Below are 27043 nucleotides of genomic sequence, written 5' to 3'. Positions count from 1 at the left end.
CAGCTCTTCAGCTCAAGGAGCGCTCTACCTCAAACCACAGCGCCACTTCCGGTTTTCTAGTGGTTTATTGGAGATCAGAGTCTCACGGACTTTTCTGCCCAGGCTGGCTTTGAACCGTGATCCTCAGATCTCAGCCTCCTAAGTAGCTAGGATTACAGGCATGAGCCACTGGTGCCCAGCTCTATCTAGGTTCTTAAATGGAGTCTGAATTCATTCTGTTTAGCTCAAATGACCCTAAACTGAGATATTTGCATTACAACTGCCCATGATGTGGCAAAACTACTCACAGTCTAGACAGAAGCAAATGTGAAACTGGTTAAGATTTTATATCCTAAAAACATAGCACACATCTCCAGATCAACTTTCTGCTAATGATGAATTTACAGTCAGAAATTATAATCTGCTTGAGGAAGTGAGTCACTGTGAGAAAGCATTAACAAATCCAACAAATAGAATTTATATCTTGACTAGAAAAAAAGGATAGTCTAGTTATTAAAGGTATTTTGCAATAAGATAGTAATGTGTGTAATAATGAAAAAAAAGTGCTTTATATAAGAGCAGGAAGATTTGCAAAAACTTCAGGTGGAACTTTTTTAAGTAAAATAATTTATGAATCAAAATGTCTTTTGACAAATAGAGCTCAAATCTGTTTATTAGTTTACCTAAAGCTAGGGTGTTTTATATTATTTAACTCTACAACTTAAGTCTTATATACAGTTTTTTAAAACATGAAAGATTAATATTAATATTTACCCATGAAAGGGTCTTGAAAGCTGGATATGCTTTCCCTGCTTTTTTGGAAGTTTATCCCCAACTCTCAACTTTGCACCCTGAATGCTACATTACATTTTGTTTTTTTGGTCGGACACTGGAATTCGAACTCTGTACCTGCTGCTTTCACTCACTGGCAATCTACCAACTGAGCCATTACCCCAACCCTACCACATTATATTTCTAACACACTTAGTATAAGTTTTCATTGATTTCTACCATGATTCATAAATTTATATGCATATAAACATATTCCATGACAATCCTAACAGGGATGGTGAATGGCCAGCTTTCAGGTTGGGTAAAGTTCAGAAAGTCTTTTGGCATATTGAAAGAGGGAGATCAGATTTGGTCAGATCTAGCCAGTGACATCTTGGCCACATGGTACATGGTAGGGTCTGGCATCTTGTCTTCATGTTGGTAAAGCCCAGGCCTCCTAGCTGATGGGCATCCCTGAATCCCTGGAGGCAGGGGCATGGCAGTCCAGTGCCTGAGACTGGGAGTTTCCTGTGACCCTGTGCCCTGACCTGACCCTATTTAGGCTCAGACCAACTCAGGTGCCAGGACAACATGCCACATGTTTCTGTGTTTGTGTCCCTTCTCCAGTCACCATGGCATCCCAATTCAGCTCTCCACTGGAGTTGAATTGGTTTGTTGGTATTGTTTTTGTTCTTTCCTCTCCAGCCTTCATGGCTCAGTTTCCTAACAGTATTAAGTGCTTTTGCTGGCTGCTGGTCTTTTGAGACAGAAGTCTACCATACAGTTGCCAGCCTTTAAATAAAGACTCCAAGATTCGACCTCTCAAAATGTGGCTTCTCTGTTTTCTCACCTTACAACAATACTATATCTGGGATTTATTTTAAAAATCTCCTTTTAGATTAAGAACAAAGACAAATGAGTGTTCTAATAATACTATATATCTAATAATACTATTACATACATACACACAAGTTGCCTTATTATAAAACAGTAATTTTAAATGCCTTGAGTGTCAAGTAAACAATTATTTTACCATGGAAACATATTTAGATAAATTACATAACTGGAAACTCAAGCTTCTTTCCAAATGATTATTTCTGGTGTACTTGGTAATTGCAGTGCTTTCTTTATCTTCTACAGGAAAGAAATGGAACACAGCAGGAATGTCCAATAGGAGAACACTAAAGTCATTATTACCCAAGTACCTCTTTTGAATTACATTAGTAATATGAAAGAACTTCATTACAGTATTTCCATCCATACATATAGTGTACTTAGAAATTCACCCCCTCCACCATATCCCCACTTGTCCCCTCTTGCTGAGTACTGACATGGCAAGACTGGATCTAACCTGCGCCATCTTGGCCACATGGTGGATGATAGGGTATTGAGTTTAACTGGCACCATCTTGTCTTTATGTTAGAAGTAGACAAGTCCAACCTTCCAGGTGATGCGTGTGCCTGAATTTCTAGAGGCAGGGGCAGGGACTTGGACAAAAGGTTACCTGCCAGTCTTAGATCATGAACTCTCAAGCTCCCTGTGGCACTGCCCCCTGATCTGACCCTACTTAAGTACAGACCAGCTCAGGTGCCATTACAACATGCCTCCTGTTCCAGTGTCTCCTGGTTCTTGGCTCTCCTTTGGTCATTATGGTGTCTCACTTCAACTCTCCACTGGGGTTGATGTGGTTAGTTTGGTATTGTTTTTCTGTTTTTTCTTTGCTTTACTACTGTCATGGCTCAGTTTTCTAACAGTGTTAAGTGTATTCCAGGGGCTGTAGGGCTTTGAGACAAAAGTCCACCTGCAGGTGCCAGCTTTCCAATAAAGACTCCCAATCCAACCTCTCAAAATGTGGCTTCTTAGTTTCTTGCTGTACAAAAGTACCTCTTTAGACTTACATACAAGAAGCCAAGTAACAATGAATAAATATACTATACATACAAAAGGACTGCTGTCATAATTCTGTTATTGATTGACAATATTAGTGTTAGAACTAAAACAAAATTAGGTTAAAATAGTGAATTAAAATATACTTATAAGGAAAGCAATTATCTGTAAATTTACGCAATGATTTTACTTAGTGTTGTAATTCTGAAATCTGAAGCTTCTGGACTAAAATGTGAGAAATGGGTTCCTTTCCAAAAGTTCTTTGTCATACATCTTAACATTTTCCCTGGATTATGGACAAATAAGCATTGAAGAAGATTAGATAGAAAAGTTGTCTACAGTTGCACTAATTCTAGGCTTATTTTTTCAGATTAAGTGAATTAAGGAAAGGTAATGTACTTTAGAACACTGATTGGAGAAGCTTTACAGCACCAACCATATAGCTAAATGTAAATTAAAAAAAGCTGAAACTATCAATTTTTTCTCTAGTGAATATACACAGTAACTTGGCTAATAGAGACTGAATGTCATCATCTAAATAGGATATTATTGTGGAACTAAATTAGCACTTGTTATAGACTCTAAGATGAGCACATCCATCTAAATTAATTAATTGGACTGATTAAACTACATATTCTTCTGAGACAGTAAAAATTCTACAAAAGACAGGAAAATTCACTCATATGAAACCAAGAGGCTGAATGCACAAATGGACAAAGGCTAGACCTCAAATAAAAATAGAACTTTGAAGCTGGGGAGGGAAGGGATGGTGGGGAAAAACAAAGGAGTGGGTAACAATGCTTGATAGGAAATGTACTCATTACCTTACTCATGTAACTGTAACCCCTCTGTACAATATCTTTACAATAAAAATATATATTAAAAATAGAACCTTGATTAACCACTTAACAACCTGCCCAGAAAACTAACCCCTTTTTTTATTTATAATAACAATTTAGAAAGTTAGCCTGATATAAATCAGTCTTGCAGAAAACTAGATTGCTATCTTTAGTGACAATCCAGGAAGCTAAACATTAACTTCTGTAATAATCAGTAGATACCTGACTAGTAATTGACAGCTTCCCTATTTTTTTTCCCCATTTCTACCTTAGTACTAAGGTACAAAAACTCAATGACTGATTCTCTTTTTGTTAAACTGTCCACAACTTCCCCATTCCAACAGTCTCTAACCAGGGCACATCTGTAGCTTTCCAATGCTCCTATCTATCTCTGAGTCTCTACCAAAATTCAAGTTATAGGTACTAACTCCTTTGCAGTATTTTTCTTATTTAGTGAAATGTCTTGACTGATTTTCCACAAATCTACCTTTATAACACCAAGTACTGTGAAGATTAGCCCTTCATTAAAAGCTGATAACAATTACTAATACCTGACACGTTTCTCACATAGTTATCTAATTTGTCATCATAATACATATAAAAATGTGCTTACTGAAATTGGCACCAAAATTCTATTCATTATAGACAGAGTCTGAAGCTGAGATGTACAGAGCTTCTTGACACTCAATAAGTAGAGGAAGCTAGGAGGAGGGCACAGAATCAGTGGGAAACAGGGGTAAAAATACAACAGAGTGGGGCTGGGAAGGTAGCTCAGTGGTAGAGTGCTTGCCTTGCATGCAGCCCTGGGTTCAATTCCTCAGCACCACATAAGCAGAAAAAGGCGGAAGTGGTTCTGTGGCTCTAGTGGTAGAACGCTAGCCTTGAGCTGAAGAGTTGAGGGACATTGCCCAGGCCCAGAGTTCAGGCCCCAGGACCGACAAAAAAATAGGATGTAAATTACAACAGAGGGGCCCATCAGTTGCACTGAACACTGATGAAAAAGAACTAAGCAACTCAAGGGCAGTGACTGGAGTGAGGGAATGAGAAGGTAAGAGGGAACAGCTTCCACTAAACAAAAGGAAAGGCATGTACATATCACCTGAAGAGGAAGACATAGTTGTATTGTTAAAGCTTAAAGGATTCACAGCCTTTATAGAGCATGATAATGACAATTTGCCTTGCAAAGGTTAAAATGTGTTTGTGACTTTAACTATCACTATCCCACAATACTGTGAAATCTATGAAATTTATGTATTCACAATCTCAATAAAAATTATTTTAAAAAGTAATAAGCAGAGCAAGGACTAAAATGGAGACAATCTAAAACTAACTTTTAACTACTGTATAGTGCATTCAACTGGAAATGGAGACATAGGTGTATATTTTAACTGCATATAACACAAAATTAACATTTTTATTTCAATATTATAAGTGATGATAAAATTCTGTAACAGAAAGAGAACTGAGTCTTTTGTAGCAATATCTTTGTTTTGGTAGACTATACAAATAAGGCTCCATGGCAAAATAACTTACCCTGAGTTATGTATTTCAGTTAACAGACAAGATTAAAGTCCAGATCTTTTGACTACCAGATATTCAGCAGACTTCCATAGGAGACAAAATATTTGCCTAGGGAGATTTATAATTCCACAGACTTTATATAACAGGGGAATGCTAGCACCTGCCAAGCATGTTAATTATAGAACACGGCTAAACACATCTTCTGTGGAGACAATGAACTAAATGTTATTTAAAAGGCCACTGAAGTTCAGTAAATATTTACTGAGTGCTCACTAGTGTTAGATATTGATTTAAACACTTGAGTCATTTATTAACAAAATGAAAAAAAACTGTCTTATGGGTAAATGCAAGGTGACAAATGGTATTAGAAGGTGGTGTGAAGGCAATATTGGTAAAGTTAGTGCAATTGGGAGTGTCACTTTAATGGTTGCACAGGGTCAGGTACATGGGGAAGGTCAGCCATCTAGTCTTCAGAAACATGTCAAGGATACAGGTAGAGGTAACAGCAAATGCAAAGTCCCAAGAGCTTACTTGGCGTTGTTATCACAATTGGAGGGGGGTAATGAAGTAAGATTGAGAATAATAGGTTATGTTAAAATTTAAAGTGGGTGGGGTGCAGGGTTTTTTGATCACTGAACTATATCAATGAGGGAGGAAAAGTTGTACTTTTTCTATATATTCTGACACTATAGGTTAAAGAAGTGTCTGCAGTTGGTTCTGAGATTTTAATTATATTACAAATATCAGAATGGAAACACTTGAAAAACGGATCTGACACTTTGTCAGTTCAATTAATCATGCAGAAATGGCATTCGGATTGTACATAATGATTTCAATTATGAGCCTGATGTCCCTTCTCCTGAGAAGTTTTAACTAATTGGTAGTGTGAAGAGGTAGCCAGAAAGTTGGGGGTGGGGAGAAGGTGGAGGAGGGTAAGTTGGTGCCTTGTCATTGATGGTTTTTAAAACCCTCCTCTGTGATCTAGTATGCAGTCATGATTGAGAATCACTACTCTGAAATACATTGTTAAAAAAAACAAAATGCTGTTTCCTCATTTCTGTTAAGTCCTCTTCTCTGTGTGCTCACCATTGCTGTTCTAAAAGTCACTAAAAAAGCACCAAGCTTATCTAAAGAAATCATGGGACCTCTACCACCAGCACCCTATAGGAGGGCAAGAGTAGAACATTTTTTCCATTATTGCCCCATTTGTAAGCGCCCCCCCCCCCCGCCAAAAAAAGAAAAGACTGGAGAGTGGATATCAAAGACTGAAAAGTTTGGGTTAGAGAATAAGAATGTAAAAAAAACAAGCAACAACTTGGTTGATATCCAGATTTTAAGAACAAAGCTGTCTAATATTCAACTATAGATTTTGGTGGTATTATGATAGAAGAAAAATATCCCATCTCCACTACTCTACAGTAAAGTTTACATTATTTGTGTGCAACTGGCATACATGTGTATAATATGAATGGATTCAAGTAGATTGAATGCAAAGGGCAAGAGGTCCCCAACCAGCATTCCCAAATCCTTATCAACTTGTTTCCCAAAGACAAACACATCTCATTGTTTTTAATTCTCTTAAGTAAATATTATGCTTATGATGCTCTTTTTCCCCTCTCAAATACCAGTGTGTAAACTCAGGGCCTCACATTTGCCAGGCAAGACTTCTACCATTTAAGCCATACCCACAGCCCTTTTTTTGCCCTATGTTTTGAGATCTTGTCTCAAAAATTTGCTAGGGGCCATACAAAAATCAAAGCCATTTCCATTTGGAACTTTTAAGACATTGCCTCTAAAATCCAGTCCTGTTGATAAATCTATTATCAACCTCATTCTCATTCCTTTATGAAGAACCTGAATGTTCTCTCAGGAGATTTAAGTCTTCTTTATTCCCTGCTAATCTTCAATTTCATGATATGCTTGATACATGTGTATCTCTCTCTCCCATGCACACGTGTGTGTGTGTGTGTGTGTGTGTGTGCTGTTAGTCTCAAGTGTTTTGTTTTTTTTCAAGGCTGTTGCTTTACCATTGAGCCACATCTCCATTCTGGTTTTTGCTATTTTATTAGAAATAAGTCTCACAGCCTCTTCAATGGCTAAGATTACAGGAGTAAGTCACTGATGCTTAGTTATTTTTGTTCTCTTTCCCACTCAGTGCTCAGCAGTTCTTTTACATGTGCACTCATTTCTACCTTTGGTTCTAAAACTTTTTTCTTAATAAATGTTGCATTCAAACACGTTTATACATTCACTTCTGGAACTTCTGATAATAAACTAATTCTTATAACATCATTTGTCATATATTATTTTTCTAAACTTTCCCTCATTAGTTTGGAGAGAAAGGCTCAAACTGATGTTAGAAGAAATGAGACAAAAAATCTCTCATTACTCCTTTTTATCCTTTCATTGATTTTAAGGATTATGCAGCATTAGCACTGCTTTGTTTACTAGTGAGTTTTATCTGTCTCTGTGTTCTTTCCCATATCTGTTCCTTCCAAGATCTGTTCTAGGTATTGAGTTTTCAATGGTGAACAAAGACACAAAATTGTGACCCTTTGGACTCTGGTAGAAGGAAACAGAAGAAAAGACATTAAAACATTCCATGTCAGGTAGAGCTCTTCTCAGAAGCTATAGCTATAGTTTCCTAATTTTCCAGGCAGTTTTTCATTCACAGATAAGAAGTTCCTTTGGTTACTTCTTGCAGTGTGATTTTCAGAACTTTTGAGTCCTACATGTATGTACATATATCTATATCTATACCCATATTAGATATGTGTGTAGATATGTGTATTTTAATACATATCTACACACATATTCACACACACATATCTATATTCTCATTGTTCAAAATATGTAACATCCTTTACAAAATTTTTTTTTGCCTGTCCTGTGGCTTCAACTCAGAGCCTGGACGTTGTCCCTGAGCTGCTTTTGCTCAAGGGTAACACACTACCACTTGAGCCACAGTGCCAGTTCTGGCTTTTTCTGTGTATGTCGTACTGGGGAATTGAACCTATGGCTTTATGCATGGTAGGCAAGCATTCTACTACCACTAAGCCACATTCCCAGCCTGCAAAATTCTTTTTATCAATAAATTAGAGTGAATTCTATGTATTTTATCCTCTGCAACCAAGTGTTCTATAACACAAAAGTACACTTTTCAGTGGGAAGCCATCTTGATATATATACATATGTGTGTTTATATAGATATGTATTTATAAATATATATATATATATATATAATTGTTTAGTCCCCTGAGCTTGCTTTGCAGAAGGAAATCTTAAGTATGCAATACAGCTCCTGATAATATGATGTCTTTTCTGTTTTCAAAGCATTACTACTATTTGCTATCTAGGCAGAGAACTTCAAACTGATTCTAAACAAAGGTGTTTATTGTATTAGAAACTATCAAGGGGTCTAAGGCTAACAAATGTGAAAAGTAAGCTTCTCAGAGTGGTAAACTAGTAAAAGGGTAACTTCTTCAAGAATATTTTCTCAAACTCTCTGATAGAGTACTTATAAAATTATTCCCTTTTCTTGACAGATATCTACAGTTTATGAAATGCACCAGTTTATTTTGAATATACTTTTTGGTGTTTCTAGAAAATGCAAAAGCTGTATGCAAAATGATTGTATTGGTCAGCTCAGTTGCTATGACAAAATATTATAGTTAGGTAGCTTGAAACATAAAAAATACAGTTAAGTACCTTGTCTCTTCACAGTTGTGGAGGCTGGGGAAGCCGGAGAGGAAAGTGTCAGTTTGATTCCTGCCTGGTGAGGGCTCTTTCCAGTTAGTGAATTTATGCTGTATGCTCACTAAGGAGTTAGCACAAGCATCCCTTTCTCCTCTTATAAGGCATGAGTAATTACCTAACTTCTTATTTCCAAATAATTACCTAACTGCCTTTTCTTCAAATATAACCACACTGGGCAAAATCAGTGTGTCAGTATATAAACACAACAATGAATCCATAGTATGTACTTCCCAGAATTGTACTATATGAAAAGTTGAAATACTTTTTATTGATAAAAATGAAAAATATCAATTATCTGGCAACTAATCTGAGCCAGGAATTATATTTTGTTTTTGTCAATGAAATTTTATTATCCTCATTTTAGAAATAAGGAAGAAATATTTTCAGGTGCTAAATAACTTTCCCAAGATTACATTGAAGATTCAGGACAATCAATCATCTTGGCTAGTATGCTATAATGTGCAAAACAGTACTAGACTATTTACCAGTAAGAACTGCATTAAATAGCAGTCTCGTTACACAGTGAGAAAAAGTGAGAATATTGTTAGAGAGGATCGCAAGGGTTCAATAGCATGTGCGTATTATATATATGTGTATGTGCATCACATAAAATGATGCTTATCAAAATGAACTCCAAGAAATGAAAGCAAGACTTTTTTTACTTTACTATTGGTAGTTTTTTGTTGTTTTCTTGTTTCTTTGGTTTATTCCCTTTTGTCTCTGTTTTTAATTTCTGTACATTTTACCTTGTATGTTAGTTAATCTGATTTGGGAAGGGGAGGGGGAAGCACTGTGGGACAAAGGGCTAATCAATTCAGCAGTGAAATCTACTAGATACTATGTCGGAAATAAACTATACAAGTTGGGAGGAGGAAAGAAAAGTCAGGAGGGGGAAAAACTGGGAGAAAATTGGGAGGAATGACACTGTTCAAAAGGAAATGTACTCATTACCTGACTTATGTAGCTGGAACCCCCTCTGTACATTACCTTTACAATAAAATTTAAAAAGACAAAGAACAGCATTAGGTAAGACTTCTAAAACCTAGTAACATTGAAAGTCGTAAACTGTGAAATATACTCCACACTAAACACAAATTGCTGTGGGCACTAAAAAGGAGGAATGAGTTCCTAAATGCAAGGGATAGTGTTGGGATTACATACCAATTTACACTATAATCCACATTTCTCTAACACTGAGTTTTACATTTAAATAAATTCCACTTAAATTTAAAAGTAAAAATATGAATATTCTAGTATGCCCTGTTGGCCATAAAAAATGTCTTTTATATAATCTTTGTGGCCTAGTCTTTATAAACCATTATCAAATGTAAACCAAGACAACAAATTGACAGTGTTAATTATAGGCCACATTAAAACCTAAAATTTGATGTGCCTGTTTTGTTCTTTAAAATCATGAGATATGGCTGGGAAGGTGTCTCAGTGGTACACACTTGCCTAACATGCATGGGTTGGATTCCTCAGTACCATATAAACAGAAAAAGCCAGAAGTGGAGTTGTGGCTCAAGTGGTAGAGTGCTAGCCTTGAGCAAAAGAAGCTCAGAGACAGTGCCCAGCCCCTGAGTTCAAGACCCAGGACTGGCAAAAATAAAAATAAAATCATGAGATAAAGTTCAAAATGAAAACAAAGTTGTAGGGGAAAAATAAAAACTTCTAGTGATAGTTATCAGGAATTCAAGGTCCTTTGAGTATTAAAGGATGAGAACACTTTCATTTTCAGAACCAACATTAAAGTAAAATGAACATATTAGATTGTCAGTAGTTCAAAGAAAAGTGTGTGTGTGTGTGTGTGTGTGTGTGTGTGTGTGTAGCTGGAAAGAAGTCAGGGCATTGTCCTTTAGCTTTTTCTACTTGTGGCTGGTGCTCTACCACTTGAGTCACAGTTCCACTTGGGCTTTTGGGCGATTAATTGGATAAGAGACACTTGGGCCTTTCCTGACCAAAGGGCAATGTCAGCCTGCTGAGGATTACAGGAGTGAGCCTCTAGCACTCTGATGGAATTGGGCGGGGATGGGATTGAACTCGGGGCCTGGGCCCTGTCCTTGAGCCTCTTTTGTGCTCAAGGGTACTTGTCTAGGGCTTGAGCCACAACAGCCACTTCTGGGTTTTGAGTGGTTAATTGGGCACTAATCTCACAGGCCATTTTCTCCTCGGGGCTGGCTTTGACCACGATTCTCACAGTAGCTAGGATTATAGGCATAAACCAGCAGCGCCGGGAGAGAAAACAGTTTAAAAAGTAACTCTTAGATACCCCGTCCTGGGAGTGGCTGGGCCCGACGGCTCTGGGTTCCGCGCGATCCAAAGCACCGACAGGCTGCAAGTCGGCTTGGTGACAACACTCAGCGACACTTCAGGAAACTTCTTTTAAGCACTCTGGTTACAGGTGGGGATGGAGGGGTGCAAAAAAGTCATGTCCTCTTTACCGGACCCACGTTAACCGTCACCCCTGTGTACATCACCTTAATAACAATAAGAATTAATTCTAAGAACACTGTTTTTACGAAACACGTGTCTACACCGTCGGCCCCTCCCTAAATAGGCAGGGTTTTCGCTGGGAGCTTGAACGCTCACCGTCCGACCGAAGACGATCCGCCCCTCCCGTCGGTAACTCCAGGGCGGCCCGGCAGGGGTTTTCGGCGGCGGCCGCTCCAGCTCGGGTTGCATCACCGTCACCTGGGGGGCCAGCCCGCCCTCCCCTCCTCCTCCTCCAGCTAGGTCTGAGGTAATCCCCGCACTGGGAAGCGCGTGGGCCACTGGCTTCCAGAAGCGCTTCCAGGAAGCAACGTTTCCACCAGCGCAACATCCGTGGGCAAAGCCCTGGCACGTGAGGCTGGGCGATTTCACCCCAGGGCCTGGGATGCGAGGTCCGGGGCCTGCAGCGCCCGGACCTGAGCAAGAAGTGCTAAGGTGAGTTCCCATCCGCTCCCCCCGGGATGCTCGGGACGGGTCCGGGGCGTTCCGTCCACCCACGGGGGCCGACCCTCCGCATCCCGATAGGAGTTGTTTGTCCTCCGAGGGAAGCTGTGGGAACGCAGAGGTCGCGGACGCAGGCCGCGGACGCAGGCTCGGAGCGCGAGAGTCGCGGCAGGGTGGAGGGCCCCACATGCTCCCCGTTTCCCCGGCCCGCGCAGCTCCGCGGCGCCAGGCCCCGCCCCTCGCGGGGATCCACCAATCGCGAGGCTCGTTACGGCCGCCCGGCACCTGCGAGGGCCGTATCCGCCCGCGAGCCGCCGCCAGCGCCGTCGCCGCGTCCCCGCCCCGCGCTCAACCCCCCTGCGCGGCGCCCCGAGTTCACCCACGGCTGCGCGCCCGGCTCCCCGCAGGCGAGGAGCGGAAGCCGCTGCCCCGAAGCGGACGCTGGCGGGACCGAGCCGCAGTCACGGCGAGGCGCGGGGAGGGGGCGCCTTCCGGATCCCGCGACCCCGAGCGTGCGGGCGCCCGTCCCGGGCAGCCCCGCCGGGGAGAGCGGCGACGGCGGCCGCGCTCGAGCGCTGCTCGCGCCCTCGGCGCCCCGCTCCATGCCGGTGTGGTGCTGCCGCTGCTCCCTGGCCGGTCATTTCAGGTGACTTCGCCGCCGGGGAAGCGGGGGAGGCGGGCTGGGGGAAGCAGCAGCGCCCCGGGACCCCCGCGGCCGGGCCGGCGTGGAAGGCGATCGCCCGGCCCCCCGCCCCGGGCCACTCCCCGCTCGGTTCCCGCTCGCCCGGCTCCCCGCCCCGGCCGGCCCGCTCCGGGGCTCCCTGCTCCGCGGTCCCCCCTTTCCCCTCTCTGAGGATCACACGGGTCCCGGGACCGCGCGACCTCCTGGGCCCGTGCTGGGTCGGTTACGGGCGAGCTGGGACTTCTCGAAAGCACTAAGTTTGAGTGAACGCGTCCCGGGAAGGGTCTGGGGGATGTGTTTAGCTATTCTGTATTAAGGAACATCTCCGGGTAGAAAGCCCTGGGCCGAAGGGAGGTGGGGGGACTTCTGGGCCAGGATCCAGCCGCAGTGGGTGCTCTCTAGTTAAGATCTTATCAGTGATAAACCTCTCTGTACTGGTGAGTTTTTTGTTTGTTTTGAAGGGGAAGAAGAAAGTGACAGTGTTACTCCCAGATTGTGGGGGAAGTTTGTAGAGGTGATACAGTTTTAACAGTGAATATGTTCTAGATCTACTAACACAGTTTGGCCACCACTTGAGTTAAGCACAAGGGAGAAGGGAAGGCTAAGGACACAAGAAACTGAGGTCAAAAAATGTCGAGTTTAGTAAAGATTTCAAGACGTGACTTGATGATATGTGTCAGTGTTCCAAAATACAATTGCATGTGTTTAGTACAATATGAAACTGATATAAAAGTTCTTTAATTGGGGTTCATATGTTCACTTTTAATTCAGAAGAAAATTAGAGCTTAGATGATTACAAAATTTCCAATATTTTGCTTTCTTGAGTCATTTGAAAAGGCCTTTTTAGGGAATTTACTTGCAAAGTACCAGGGAGAGATAGTTACTTAAAATTTTTGGCCTTTAGAATATGTAACCTTGTCTTGCCCATGTAATTGTAACCCCTCTGTACAGAATTTTCACAATTAAAAAAAAAAGACTAGGGGAAAAAAATAGAATATGTAACGTTGGCCTGTAGCCAGGCTATAATTTTGAAGCTTGAGTATTTTATGATGTTAATAAAGTTTAAGTAGAGATTGATTTTTATAAAGCCCATATTGACTATCTCTTTTATATATATATTTTTAAAGAAACTATAGTGAAACTGAAACAGAAGGAGAGATTTTTAATTCCTTAGTGCAATATTTTGGTGATAATTTGGGGCAAAAAGCGATGCCATTAGTTGAAGAAACTTCATTACTTGAAGATTCAGCAGTGACGTTGCCTGTGGTAATTATAGGTAAGTTATTGAATTTTGTTTTTTTTTTAAATTACTATCCTTCATTTACATACCAACTGTTAGGTAGTATACTAGGAAAATATTGAAAAGTACTGTTATTCAAAATAGGTAGAAAAGAGGATTTTGAAAATTTAAGGTAAAGGATTGATTTCAGTATCATTACATTTATGTGTCATTGAAATGACCACACTTTACTCCACAAATGTATACAACTGGGCTGGTGGGTTAGTGGTAGAGTGCTTGCCTAGCTAGCATGCATGAAGCCCTGGGTTCAACTCATCAGTACCACATAAACAGAAAAAGCCACAAGGGCCACTGTGGCTCAAGTGGTACAGCGCTAGCCTTGAACAAAAAGAAGCTCAGGAACTGGAAGTGGTGCTGTAGCTCAAGTGGTAGAGCCCTCACTTTGAGCTGAAGAGCTGAAGGACAGTGCCCAGGCCCAGAGTTCAAGCCCCATGACCGACCAACTATTATGTGTTAGTTAAATTATTTTTTAAAAAAAAACTGTATGTCAGTATTGTGGTAATGAAGATAACCAGTGTCATTAGAATTCTGCCCATTCTGTGTATATTATTATATAATGCCTTCTAACCCCCTATCCCCTATAATGGTAAAACATATCAGACAAGAAAAAAGACTTAAATCTAATGTCTTATGTATGTTAGTTGCCCTATAATACTTTGTAGTAATGTTTATAATTACCATAACCATAACAACATATATTCCCTGTACCATCTCAACAGACAAATACAATGTTAAAATTACTGTATAAATAAAACTTAATTCCATATTAAAAAGCTGGGCATGGTGGTTCATGCCTATAAATCCCAGCATTCAGGAGGCTCACTCAGGTTACAGAGCAAAACTATTTCTCCAAAACCACATAAGCTCAGAACTACGAAGATTTTTCTAATTGCATGGATTTTGCCATGTATATATTCCACATAAGATTCAAACTCAAGGAAGTAGTATATATAGCATGAAATAAAGCCAAAAGAGATAATTAATGGGACATAAATGCTTTGGTGGCATACAGCATCTTAAATTCCTTTGGTAGCTTGTCTTAAAATTAATAAGAAGGGAATTAAAGTGATATCATCTGATTGGCATATGAGAGATACTAGGAAGGAAGGAAGGATGGAGGGAAGAGAACAAGATTGTTTTTCTATACTTCCTTGGAAATGTGATAGAGATGACAGTTTTTGCAGTAGTTTCTATCCAAGGTAGATCTCAGGGACCGTAATATTGTATTATCTTCCCCCTTTTGTCTAACTCTGGTTTTCCATCTTAGATTGAGTCAAAGAATTGGATTCTGAAAAGGAAAAACTATCTCTTTATCTGCCCCTACCTACCCTATTCCTCCCCAAACAATTGATAATCATTTTGCTCTATAAGACCTAAGATACAGCTTAATAGCGCCACCAGTCTAATCATAAGTGCAGAATTAACTTCTTCAGTGTATGTATTTTTCTGTTGTTATAGGAAATCATCACAAACACAGTTGCTATAATACAACATAAATGTGTCCTCTTGTCCAGTTGACCAGAAGTTCAGTACTGGTCTGACTGGGCTTAAATCAAGGTGTCAGCAGTCTGTGATTACATTTTGGAAGTTCTTTAAAAAAAAAATGTTTTTTTTGTTTTTTTTTCGTTGGTTGTGGGGCTTGGGCTTGGACTCTGGGCCTGGGTGCTGTCCCTCAGCTCTTCAACTCAAGACTAGTGCCCTACCACTTGAGCCACAGTGCCACTTCCGTTTATGTGGTGCTGAGGAATCAAACCCAGGGCCTCATGCATGCCAGGCAAGCACTCTACCACTGAGCCACCTTCCCAGCCCTGTTTTGTTTTTTTTTGTTTTTGTTTTAACCATTTCCATTCTATGGCTGGTTATAGACATTGGCTCCTGATTTCTCTCTCCCACTCTTTCTTTCTTTCTTTTCTTTCTTTCTTTCTTTCTTCCTCTCTCTCTTCCTTTCTCCTTCCTTCCTTTCTCCTCCTTCCCTCCCTCCCCTCTCTTTCTTTCTTTCTTTGTTCCTTTCTTTCTTCCTTCCTTCCTTTCTTTCTTTGTTGTTAGGCTTGAACTGTGGGCCTGGGCCCTATCCCTCAGCTCTTCAGATCAAGGTGAGAGCTCTACCACTTGAGCCACAGTGCTACTTCTGGTTTTTTGGTGGTTTATTGGAGACAAAGTTCAAGCCCAGGCTGGCTTTGAATTGTGATCCTCAGATCTCCGCCTCCTTGAGTAGCTAGGATTATAGGCATGAGCCACTGGCGCCCAGCAACTTCTTACTTTTTTATTTATTTTTTTTTGGGTCCGGTCCTGGGGGCCTGACTCTGGGCCTGGGCGCTGTCCCTCAGCAATTCAGCTCAAGGCTAGTGCTCTACCACTCTAGCCACAGCACCACTTCCGGCTTTTTTCTTTTTGCTTATGTGGTGCTGAGGAATCGAACCCAGGACCTCAGGCATGCAAGGCAAGCTCTCTACCACTCAGCCACCTTCCCAGCCCCAGCTTCTTACTTCTTTAAGTCAGTAACATATTTTTATTCTTAACCTTCTTTCAATCATGTTTCCCTCTGCACAGCTGGGAGAGCTTCTCTATTTTTAAGGACTCATGTGATTAGAGTGGTCCATTTAGATAGGTTACCCTCCAGCTTGAGATCTTGTATTTCCATCTTAAGTCCTTTGAAAAGTCTGGATTTAGCACAGGGTATCTTTCGGGTATCTCATAAGGTGTCTTTTAGCATAGAGACAAGGGACATCCCACCTGCAACAATTTTTCTTACATAAACTATTTTTTTATTCTTTTATCTTTTAAGTGTTGAATCTTTTTGTGTGTTAAGGAATTTAGCTCTGTGCCTCAAATCCTGACTCCTTCTATTTGGTTACCGATTGATTGGCTTAAATCCATAAGCTTTTCTTTATTAGAACCATTTAAGCTTATTAAAAAAGAGCAGAAAATACAGAAGAGTTCTCATATGTTTGCTCTCCTTGCTTTCTTTGTGCTCTATTATAAAAAGTAACATCTTTTGGTGTGGGATAATTGTTGCGTTGATTACATCAATATTGATATGTTATTGTTAACTGAAATCTGTCATTTACATTAGAGATTCACTTTGGTGCATAAATTCGTGTGTATTTTACTGAATGTATAATATCATAGATCTACCACTACAGGATCATACAGATTTTTGAGACTGACTTCTTTTACCTACTAATGTGTTTTTATGGTTTATCCTTGTCTTCCTGTGGCTTGATAGCTTATTTCTTTTTATCATTCAATAATGTTATACTGTGTACAAGTTTATAGTTGTTGAAGGTTTGAGTTGATGAGATTCCCAAAAGAAAATAAAAGGCAAGATCAACATCTGGTTTTTATAAGAGAAAAAAAATTAGGAAAGCAAACTTATACAAAACAAGCCAAATGAAAGTATTAATGTACCCTTTTCACTTTTTTCAAAATAAGGAAATGGACCCTCAGGAATATGCCTTTCTTATATGTTATCTGGCTATAGACCATATTTATCATCGGAAGCAATACATCCAAATACAATCCTACATAGTAAATTAGAAGAAGCAAGACATCTTTCCATCGTTGATCAGGTAGTATTTATGTATCAGTTTTTAAACTTTTTATGCTGAATCAAGATAATTTTTATTTCTTTTATTTTTATTTATTTATTTATGTCAGTCGTGGGGCTTGACTCTGGGCTTGGGCGCTGTCCCTGTGCTCTTCAGCTCAAGGTGAGCACTCTACCGCTTGAGCTACAGCGCCACTTCTGGTTTTCTAGCGGAGGGGGCGGGGTTTGGAGATAAGAGTCTCATGAACTTTCCTGCCCTGGCTGGCTTTGAACTGCGATCCTCAAATCTCATCTTCTTGAGTAATTAGGATTACAGGCATGAGCCACCGGTGCCCAGCTTCAAGATCATTTTTATTTATTTATTTTTTGGGTCCGGTAGTGGGGCCTGAACTCTGGGCCTGGGCGCTGTCCCTCAGCTCTTCAGCTCAAGGCTAGTGCTCTAACACTTGAGCTACAGCGCCACTTCCAGCTTTTTTCTTTTTGCTTATGTAGTGCTGAGGAATCGAACCCAGGGCCCCATGCGTGCAAGGCAAGCGCTCTACCACTGAGCCACCTTCCCAGCCCAAGATCATTTTTATATAAGCATTAAATAACAGTTTCTAAATAACTATCATTTTTTTCAATTCCTAATTTTTTTTTTCAGATTGTGTCATTTCATTTTCTTGACTTTTTTTAGAGCAGAATTTCCCAAATAATCCCCTGGTGGAGATTTAATAGGTACTCTATGCTTAGTTTGGAAAGTATTGGTTTTATTTTTATTATTTAAGCATCACAGTTGATATTTATATACAAAAGCCATCTTCAACTTTTGCAGAATAAGGCTGTGTATTAATTCCATGTATTAAACAAAACGAATTTATTAAGCTTTCAGAGATAAACAGTGTTCTATAATTGACTGTGTGGGAAATACTTGATTAGAATAATATCCTTCAAAGTTACCATCGTTGTTTCTGTGTTTTCCAACTCTTATTTACCTTTTTATTTTTCTTGAAGGACTTAGAATACTTGTCTGAGGGACTTGAGGGCCGATCATCCAATCCAGTTGCGGTACTTTTTGACACACTTCTTCATCCAGATGCTGACTTTGGATATGATTACCCATCTGTTTTGCACTGGAAACTAGAACAGCATCATTATATCCCTCATTTAGTGCTTGGTAAGGGTCCACCTGGTGGAGCTTGGCATGTGAGTATATTTCCCTAAGCCTTTACATGTACATGAATTACTATATGTCTTCTTGATAAAATCGACTAGAGTTTTGTATTATAATAGTACTATTATATATGTTTACCACATTTTTATCTGCTGCTGAATTAGCTGTAGGCCAATTGTAGTTGTTAAGCCAAGTTTTATTAGTGATACAGTTTTTGAATAAGCCATTCTTTATAAGAATGACATAGAAAGCATTTTAGGAAATTTTTGCATTATTGAAAAACATTTATTTACTCTAAAGTTTATATATCATATATTTCAAAACCAGTATTCATTTTTTCCATGCAGTTTCAAGATTTTAAAGAAAAAAATATTGTAAGAGAAAGATGTAATAGTATTCTCAGCAGCAGTAACAAAAAGGATAACCTGGTCGGGTGCCAGTGGCTCACGCCTGTAATCCTAGCTACTCAGGAGGCTGAGATCTGAGGATCACGGTTCAAAGCCAACCGGGACAGGAAAGTCCATGAGACACCTCCAATGAACCACCAGAAACCTGAAGTGGCACTGTGGCTCAAGCGGTAGAGCGCTCGCCTTGAGCTGAAGAGCTGAGGGATAGAGTTCAAGCCCCAGGACCGACAAAAAAAAAAAGGGGGGCACAGTTTAGTTTACAACAGATTAAACAAGAAAACCAATAAATTAAAAGATTCATATAGTACATGTGTCCCTAGCAGTTAACATAGTTTCAAGCATTGTCACAGTATAGTGGTTGTTTTTACATTTTAAAAATAAATGTTAAGTAACTGTAATCCCTCTGTACAGTATTTTTACAATAAAAAACATATAGAATAAATAAATGTTAAATAATTTAGTTTGCTGTCAAGAAATGTACATCATGGGAACTTTAGCATATTATCACATTTTTAGTACAAATATCAGTTGACTGTTGTGTGCAGTGTTACTTATCTAAAATTAACATTTATCACATATCAGTTTCAGTGTGTTAAGAGATATTTCTAGATTAAATATATGCCTTATCCCTCTTTAAAATCTTAATTTGCTTTATGCTAATATGTGGCTTTTTGCGTAATAGGGTTTGTTTGGTTTATTTTTACTGTTTCTGTTTTTCTTTATTGTTACTACGAAGATGATGTATAGAGGTGTTACAGTTATATAAGTTAGGTAATGAGTATATTTTTTGGACAGTGTTACCCCTTCACCCAGTTTTCCCTCCCATCCCCACCCACAAATTATATAGTTCATTTTCAGTGTAGTAAAGCTTGAGCTCAGGATAGGTACTGTCCTTGAGCTTTTGTTTTCTCGACAAGTTGTTGGTGATTAATTAGTGATAATGGCCTCATGGACTTTCCTGCGTAGGTTAATTTTTGAACTGAGATCCTTAGCCTCCTGAAATCTAGGGATCACTACTCAATACTTCTGAGTGAATAGGTAGGATTACAGGTGTGAGCTACCAGTACCTAGTTGTTGTTGTTTTTTTTAACTTTTTAAATATCAACTTTAAACATAAGTTATTTTTCTTCTTCTTTTTTTTTTTTTTGGTTGGTCGTGGAGCTTGAACTCTGGGCTTGGGTGCTGTCCCTGCGCTCTTCAGCTCAAGGCAAGCACTCTACTGCTTGAGCCACAGTCCACTTCCAGTTTTCTAGGGGGTTTTATTGGAGATAAGAGCCTCACGGACTTTCCTGCCCAGGTGGCTGGCTTTGAACCAAGATCCTCAGATCTCAGCCTCCTGAGTAGCTAGGATTACAGGCATTAGCCGCTGGTGCCCGACTACATAAATTATTTATAATAGGTAAGAAGTGGAGAAGGGGAAAGGGATGTCTAGCCAGTTGTTGGTGACTCATGCCCATAATCCTAGCTCCCCAGGAGGATGTGATCTGAAAATTGTTTTGAAGCCAGTCTTGGCTGGAAAGCCCATAAGAGATTTATCTCCAATTAATGACTCAAAAAGCTGGAAGTAGAATGCTAGCCTTGAGCAAAAAACCTCAGGCCCTGAGTTCAAGCTGTAGGACCAGCATACACATGCACACGCATCCGCATGTGCACGCGTGCGTGCGCACACACAACACACACACGCAGAGCCAACTAAGCATTTTCTTTTACAGAAAATTCATTGAACTAAGCAGTTTGTATATCTTATAACTCTTAAGTTTCTGTTATGGCCGAGAGTTAGATTAATGTGGAATTCAATGAAATACAAGGAATGTTAATAGTTTTAATAAATTTACACCTTTTTATACATCTATACTATTCTTTTTTGGGGGGGTCCAGTCGTGGGGCCTGGGCGCTGTCCCTCAGCTCTTCAGCTCAAGGCTAGCGCTCTACCACTTGAGCCACAGCGCCACTTCCAGCTTTTTTCTTTTTGCTTATGTAGTGCTGAGGAATGGAACCCAAGGCCTCATGCATGCAAGGCAAGCGCTCTACCACTGAGCCACCTTCCCAGCCCCCACATTCTTAAATTATAGATTTACTTTGCCAGTTTCAGATTCACTACACCAGACTACTTAATAAAATACACGTTTGGTCTTTATTTATATTATATATATTTATATTACATTACTTTTTTGATTACCTCTTTGGAACCTAATTTTCTTTGGGTATGTACTACACTTATGTTTATTTCTAACTACTGTATTTTTTTCTTTATATTTCTTCTCTTTAAAACACATCTCTCTCTCTCTCTCTGGCACTTTGCCAGTTGAGCCATACCTCCACTTCCTGCTTTTTGCTGACTTATTGAAATAAAGAATCTTGGGGACTTTTCTGTCCAGGATGGCTTCAAACTGTTAATCATCAGATACCAGCTTTCTGAGTAGCTAGATTTATCAGGCATGGGTCACTGATGCCAGGCTCCAACAGCATTAGTGTAAGAGTTAGGAGAACAGGAATTAATGTCTAAAGAACTGGTTGGGAAGTATTGGGATAGGTACTGTGCCCCTTTCAGCATTCTATGCATTGTATTAAGCAAAGGCAAAGTAGGGTCAGTGGAGCTGGAAGGGCTCACTTCTGTGAAGAAAGAGTTAATCTCAACAGCAAGTCTGTTTCTCAGGCAACCACTGCTTATTTTTACATTCTTAGGCAGAGATGCTGCTGAATTCAGCCTAGACTTCAGAATTATAATTGATAAAAGGAGGAAAAGTGTTCTAACTTGTAAAAATCTGTAAGAAATAGTATAATAGAAAAAGTTTAATGTTTTGTTTAAAAAGTAAAAATACTAATATTGATCATAGGCCAAATTACCATGTTGCTTATAAGCCAAAGCTATCAACTTATATAGTCACTGGATTATACTGTTTTTTTTTTTTACAAATAACTTTGAGTGAAGACATTTGGATGGATAATACCAAATGAACAAGGTATATAAAAATTAGTGGAATAAAATTGCTGAGGAAATCTATGTATACAGCATTTAAGACTACTTTGAGCATACTTGGTAATTATTATAAATATTATAAATAGGATGGTCTGTCTTTGGAAAAAAATCTTTTTGCTGCTTAATTACATTTTTTTGTTGTTTGTTTTTTTTTTTGTCAGTCCTGGGGCTTGAACTCAGGGCCTAGGTACTGTTCCTGAGCTTTTTTTTTTTTTTTTATTGTGAGAATACCGTACAGAGGAGTTACAATTATGTGGGCAAGATAACAAATACATTTCTTCTCAAGCATTGTTGCCTCCTCTTTGTTTCCCCTTCCCATCTCTTCCCATACTCCCCACCCAGTCCTCCCCCCACCTACCAAAGTTGTATTGCTCAAGGCTAGCACTGTACCACTTAAGCCACATTCCTAGCCCTTAATTAATGTTTTTTAACTGTACTGTTTTATAGAATATGGAAGGCTCCATGTTGACAATCAGCTTTGGAAATTGGATGGAGTTACCTGGACTTAAATTTAAAGATTGGGTGACTAGCAAACGAAGGTAAAGATCAAACTATTAAAACTCTTCGGTGTACAACACAAGACTGTGGGAAATTTCACAATATTTTTTATTCCTATTTTGGGTAAGAAATATATATACATACCAAGTAAAAATATTTCCTTGTGAATATAAAGGGGTTATTTCCATTTAGAGATGCTATAAAACTAAGCAGATTGTCTACAGATTGGTTTTCTTTGGCTTTGTTAATCATGAATCAATTTGTCTTATCACTTTAAATTCCTCATCTACTCATTTATCATTTTTGACATATTTTTATGAGTGGATATAATGTGTATACTTAAAGTGGTTTAAAGGTGAAGAGTGTATTATCTGATTGATAATTTGGAATGATTTAATAAACTAGAATCTAAGGTATGACTAGCTATGTGGAAATTAAATGTTCAATTAAAAATATGACAGTAGGGCTGGGAAGGTGGCTCAGTGGTAGAGCGCTTGCCTTGCATGCATGAGGCCCTGGGTTCTATTTCTCAGCACCACATAAGCAAAAAGAAAAAAGCTGGAAGTGGCGCTGTAGCTCAAGTGGTAGAGCACTAGCCTTGAGCTGAAGAGCTGAGGGACAGCGCCCAGGCCCAGAGTTCAGGCCCCACAACCAGACCCCCCCCAAAAAAATATGACAATAAAAACAGAAGAAATTTCACCTTGGAATAATGCAGGTTTTATTTGTTTGGGGGGAAAAGAAAGCAATATTTAAAAGGAAAAATATAAGTGCTATCATTTCAAGGATGGCAAATAAAATAAAATTGATAGGAATTATCAAAATAAACAATCTATTATAATTTTATTAGTAATGGAAGCAAGTTAAAGCTGGAAGTTACATAGCCTTTGTTTAAAAACAAAAACAGAATTTGAGTACTTGACTTCTTGCTAGCTAGCCACTATGCTAATCTAAAGAAATGTTTCTTCATTTGGGGCTTCAAGTGTAGTTCAGTGATACAGTGCTTGTTTGTTATACACTAGTGGATTTAATCTCCAGCTTTCCTTCATTTGAGGATATTTCAGGAGAGCAAATATAGATCTCGATGGGTAGTTGAGATGAAGTTTTCAGGAATTATATGTTTTGAAATTTAAAGTTGAAAAATCAAGCAAGTTGAATAAGTTCTTCATTTTCATAAATAAGCAAGTAAAACTATTTGGCATATATTTCCCTTTGTAAAAGAATAAGGAGGAATGTTTTACCATTTTTGTGTCAGAAGCATTTGTCTAAATTCTGCATATTGTGTCTTTAAATATTACATGAACATGCATCTGAAATTATTATTAGTTTTATTTCTGTGTTTGCATAATGATAAGACTATTCTCTTAGACAATAATAGTCTTACCTCTGTTAACTGACTTTTAGCTAACTTCTTGTGTTGTGGCCTTAGGCAAGTAACACAAACTAGTTTTCAATTTTAGTCTGTAAAATAGAAGTGACAATCATCATCACTACATGGGTTTTTTGTAAATAATGAGAAGTGATACATTTTAAATGTTATAATCATGTACAAATTTCTAATTGGAAGTTATAATGAATTATGTCAAATACTTTGTTTTTATTAATATATCTTTAAGAATGGGTTTAGAGAGATTACTACTACTTTGAAATTCAGTGGAAAATGAAAAAGACACCAATGTGCTTTCTTAAACAGAAAATTACATTGTTAGATCTCTTTATAAGTGGAAAAACATCAAGAAAAATGAGTAACTCAGAATTTTATATGTAATTTTCATTAAGAAAATAACTTACTAAAAATTATGTCAGGCCACTATTTAACCTTTGAGAAGCACAGATACTACAGTTGACCTGTAATTTCCTACTATATCCTAAGTAATGCGGTTGATAGTTACAAAATGCAGTTTGTGATGTAAAATAATCTACTTTTTCACATCCATGTTTCTCAATCCATTTATCAATGACATTTTATCAGGTAGTTAATTTGAACTTACACTAAACACTAAGGATGCATTAAATACAGTCTCTGCCCTCATGAGACTTACCTGTTGACATTCATTAACATTTTTAACTTAAAAAAAAAACAAAATTTTTTTTTCATAAAGTGTTGGGGTAATAGCTAAGGCAGTTCAGAAGACCTGACAGACATAAAAGCTAACTGGATGGAAACTTCTAATGAAAACTAAAAGTACTATCTTGACATAGAATGTTTTTCCTTTTCCTTTTTTTAGGAATTTAAAAGGTGATCGAGTAATGCCAGAAGAAATAGCTCGCTACTATAAACATTATGTAAAAGTCATGGGTCTTCAGCAAAATTTCAGAGAGAATACTTATATAACCTCCGTATCAAGACTTTACAGAGATCAAGACGATAATGACAACCAAGACAAAGCTATTTCAAGGAAGCATTTACAGATAGAGAAGTCAAAATTGATCAAGAGAAACTGGGAAATTAGAGGTTACCAGCGAATAGCAGATGGTTCTCACGTTCCCTTTTGTCTCTTTGCTGAGAATGTAGCTCTGGCAACTGGAACATTGGATTCTCCTGCCCATCTGGAAATTGAAGGGGAAAATTTTCCTTTTGTGTTTCATTCAATGCCTGAATTTGGAGCAGCTGTAAACAAAGGAAAACTGCGTGGCAAAGTGGATCCAGTGTTAATTGTAGGTTCTGGGCTCACTGCAGCTGATGCAGTACTTTGTGCTTATAACAATAATATCCCTGTGATCCATGTATTTCGCAGACGAGTAACTGATCCAAGCTTAATCTTCAAACAGCTTCCCAAAAAGCTTTATCCTGAGTATCATAAAGTGTATCATATGATGTGTACTCAGTCATATTCTGCAGACTCAACCCTTTTATCTGATTATACCAGCTTTCCTGAGCACCATGTGCTTTCTTTTAAGTCGGACATGAGATGCATTCTTCAAAGTGTCTCTGGATTGAAGAAAATCTTTAAGCTTTCTGCTGCAGTAGTACTGATAGGTTCTCATCCTAATCTGTCTTTTCTGAAGGAACAAGGGTGTTACCTAGGACACAATTCAAGCCAGCCAGTCACATGTAAGAGTAATCCTGTGGAAATTGATGTATATACCTATGAATGTGTTAAAGAAGCCAACCTTTTTGCATTGGGCCCTTTGGTTGGAGATAATTTTGTTCGATTTTTGAAGGGAGGGGCATTGGGTGTTACCCGCTGTTTAGCTGTAAGACAGAAGAAAAAGCAGCATTTGTTTGTTGAAAGAGGAGGAGGAGATGGGATAGCTTAAAGCAAGTTTACAAGTAACTCAAATGGACAGTCTATCATTAAAAATTTTAATAGTGGTTTTGCAGTGATTGCCTAGAATTTACTGGACTTGAATGAATTGGAGGAAAGTATCAAGCTATGGTAACTTCATTTTTAAAGTTACCAGAACTTGGTGTCATGATTTATATAATGTATCAAAGGTGTCTCTGTTGGACAAATAGAAACACTGCCAAGCTTTCATTTGACTAGAACATTTTCTTCCAAGACCTATTTTTCTTACAGTTTTTGTTACTTATATTTGATTCAAAACATCATATCTGGAATCTATAAAGCTATATAGTCCTAGTAGGACAGAAATAGTTCGTCATATTTGGGTCACCTTGTTCAAAGTTTGAGCCAAGGAACACAATCATCGGCTTCATCTGTAGCTTGTTAGAAATGTATGTTCTCAAGTCCCATAACATACTGCTTAATCAGAAACTCAATTCTTGCAAGATCCCCATCCCCAAAGGCTGTATGTTCCTTAATGTTTTGAGACTGTTCTAAATAAACGGTGTATAAGGTATGTATGATATGTATAGTGGGGTAAGGTAGGTGCAGGAGGCATTTTCAACTCAGGTGCGTTAATTTATTTTGAAATTATCAGTTGTATAAATTAATTTATTACCAAATATTATGATCTTTTGAAAAATATTTTTATTGTTGAAACCTTGACAGGTACTTCATAGTCTTCTAATAATGTAAACATTCCAATAATGTTGGTAACACTTTGACATTCAGGAACCCCCTATAATACTTGTCAGAGATTTGTTCTCTACTTACCTATCATAACATCGAACTAATCTGATTTACAATTCAATAAATTGTGGATGGAACTACTTATCTTTGGTGTGGACATTGAGTTTATTTCTAGCACTGAAACTAAGATATTTGGCCATCAAAATGGTACACTTTTTTAAAAACTGAACTTGTTTCTGTACTTTCCTACTTGTCTACTTTTCAACTTTGAATGAGTTTAATGTTTTTATTTTCCAATTCTAGGGTTTGAACTTGGGGCCCAGGTGCTTTCCCTGGGTTTCTTTTGCTCGAGGCTAACACTGTACTACTTGAGCCACAGTTCCACTTCTGCCTTTTTTTTTTATAATTGACTGGAGATAATACTCTCACAGACATTCTTGCCCAAGCTGGCTTTGAACCTCAATTCTCAAATCTCAGCCTTCTGAGTAAGCTACGATTACAGGTGTGAGCCACCAGCACTTGGCTTGAATGTTTTCTTATTGCTGTCCCTTAGCTTTTTTGCTCAAGGCTGGAACTCTACCACTTGAACCATAGTTCAAGTTTCAGTTTCAGATTTTTTTGCTGGTTAATTGGAGATAATAAGCATCTCCAATTAACCAGAAGAGCAGGCTGCAAACAGCAATCCTCAGATCTCAGCCTCCTCAGTAGCTAGGATTACAGAGCCACAAGCACCAACTGATGTCACTTCTAAATTGAAAGTGACAGTATTACAAATAGTGTTTCTAGAGAAAGATTTGTTGTTTTTTTTGATAGAT

General features: G+C 38.7%; 1 protein-coding gene across 3 annotated transcripts; it reads left to right on the top strand.

The window, feature by feature from the left end:
• The first annotated feature begins 11610 nt into the window (after positions 1 to 11610).
• On the top strand, positions 11611 to 26373 carry Osgin2 (oxidative stress induced growth inhibitor family member 2). 3 transcript variants are annotated; one of them, XM_013012553.1, is made up of 6 exons: positions 11611 to 11678; positions 13497 to 13645; positions 17102 to 17238; positions 18210 to 18401; positions 22204 to 22295; positions 24480 to 26373. In XM_013012553.1, exons 1-6 carry the CDS (start codon positions 11629 to 11631, stop codon positions 25510 to 25512), a joined length of 1653 nt encoding a protein of 550 aa, XP_012868007.1. In that variant the 5' UTR covers positions 11611 to 11628; the 3' UTR covers positions 25513 to 26373. The 3 variants fall into 3 exon arrangements, with proteins under 3 accessions (XP_012868007.1, XP_012868008.1, XP_012868010.1); XM_013012554.1 differs by lacking the exon at positions 11611 to 11678 and adding an exon at positions 12048 to 12333; XM_013012556.1 differs by lacking the exon at positions 11611 to 11678 and adding an exon at positions 12788 to 12806.
• Positions 26374 to 27043: the final 670 nt, after the last annotated feature.

Source organism: Dipodomys ordii, unplaced genomic scaffold (assembly GCF_000151885.1).
Source record: "Dipodomys ordii isolate 6190 unplaced genomic scaffold, Dord_2.0 Scaffold17, whole genome shotgun sequence".
Lineage (NCBI taxonomy): Eukaryota > Metazoa > Chordata > Mammalia > Rodentia > Heteromyidae > Dipodomys > Dipodomys ordii.
This window is presented reverse-complemented; position numbering and strand designations above follow the sequence as displayed.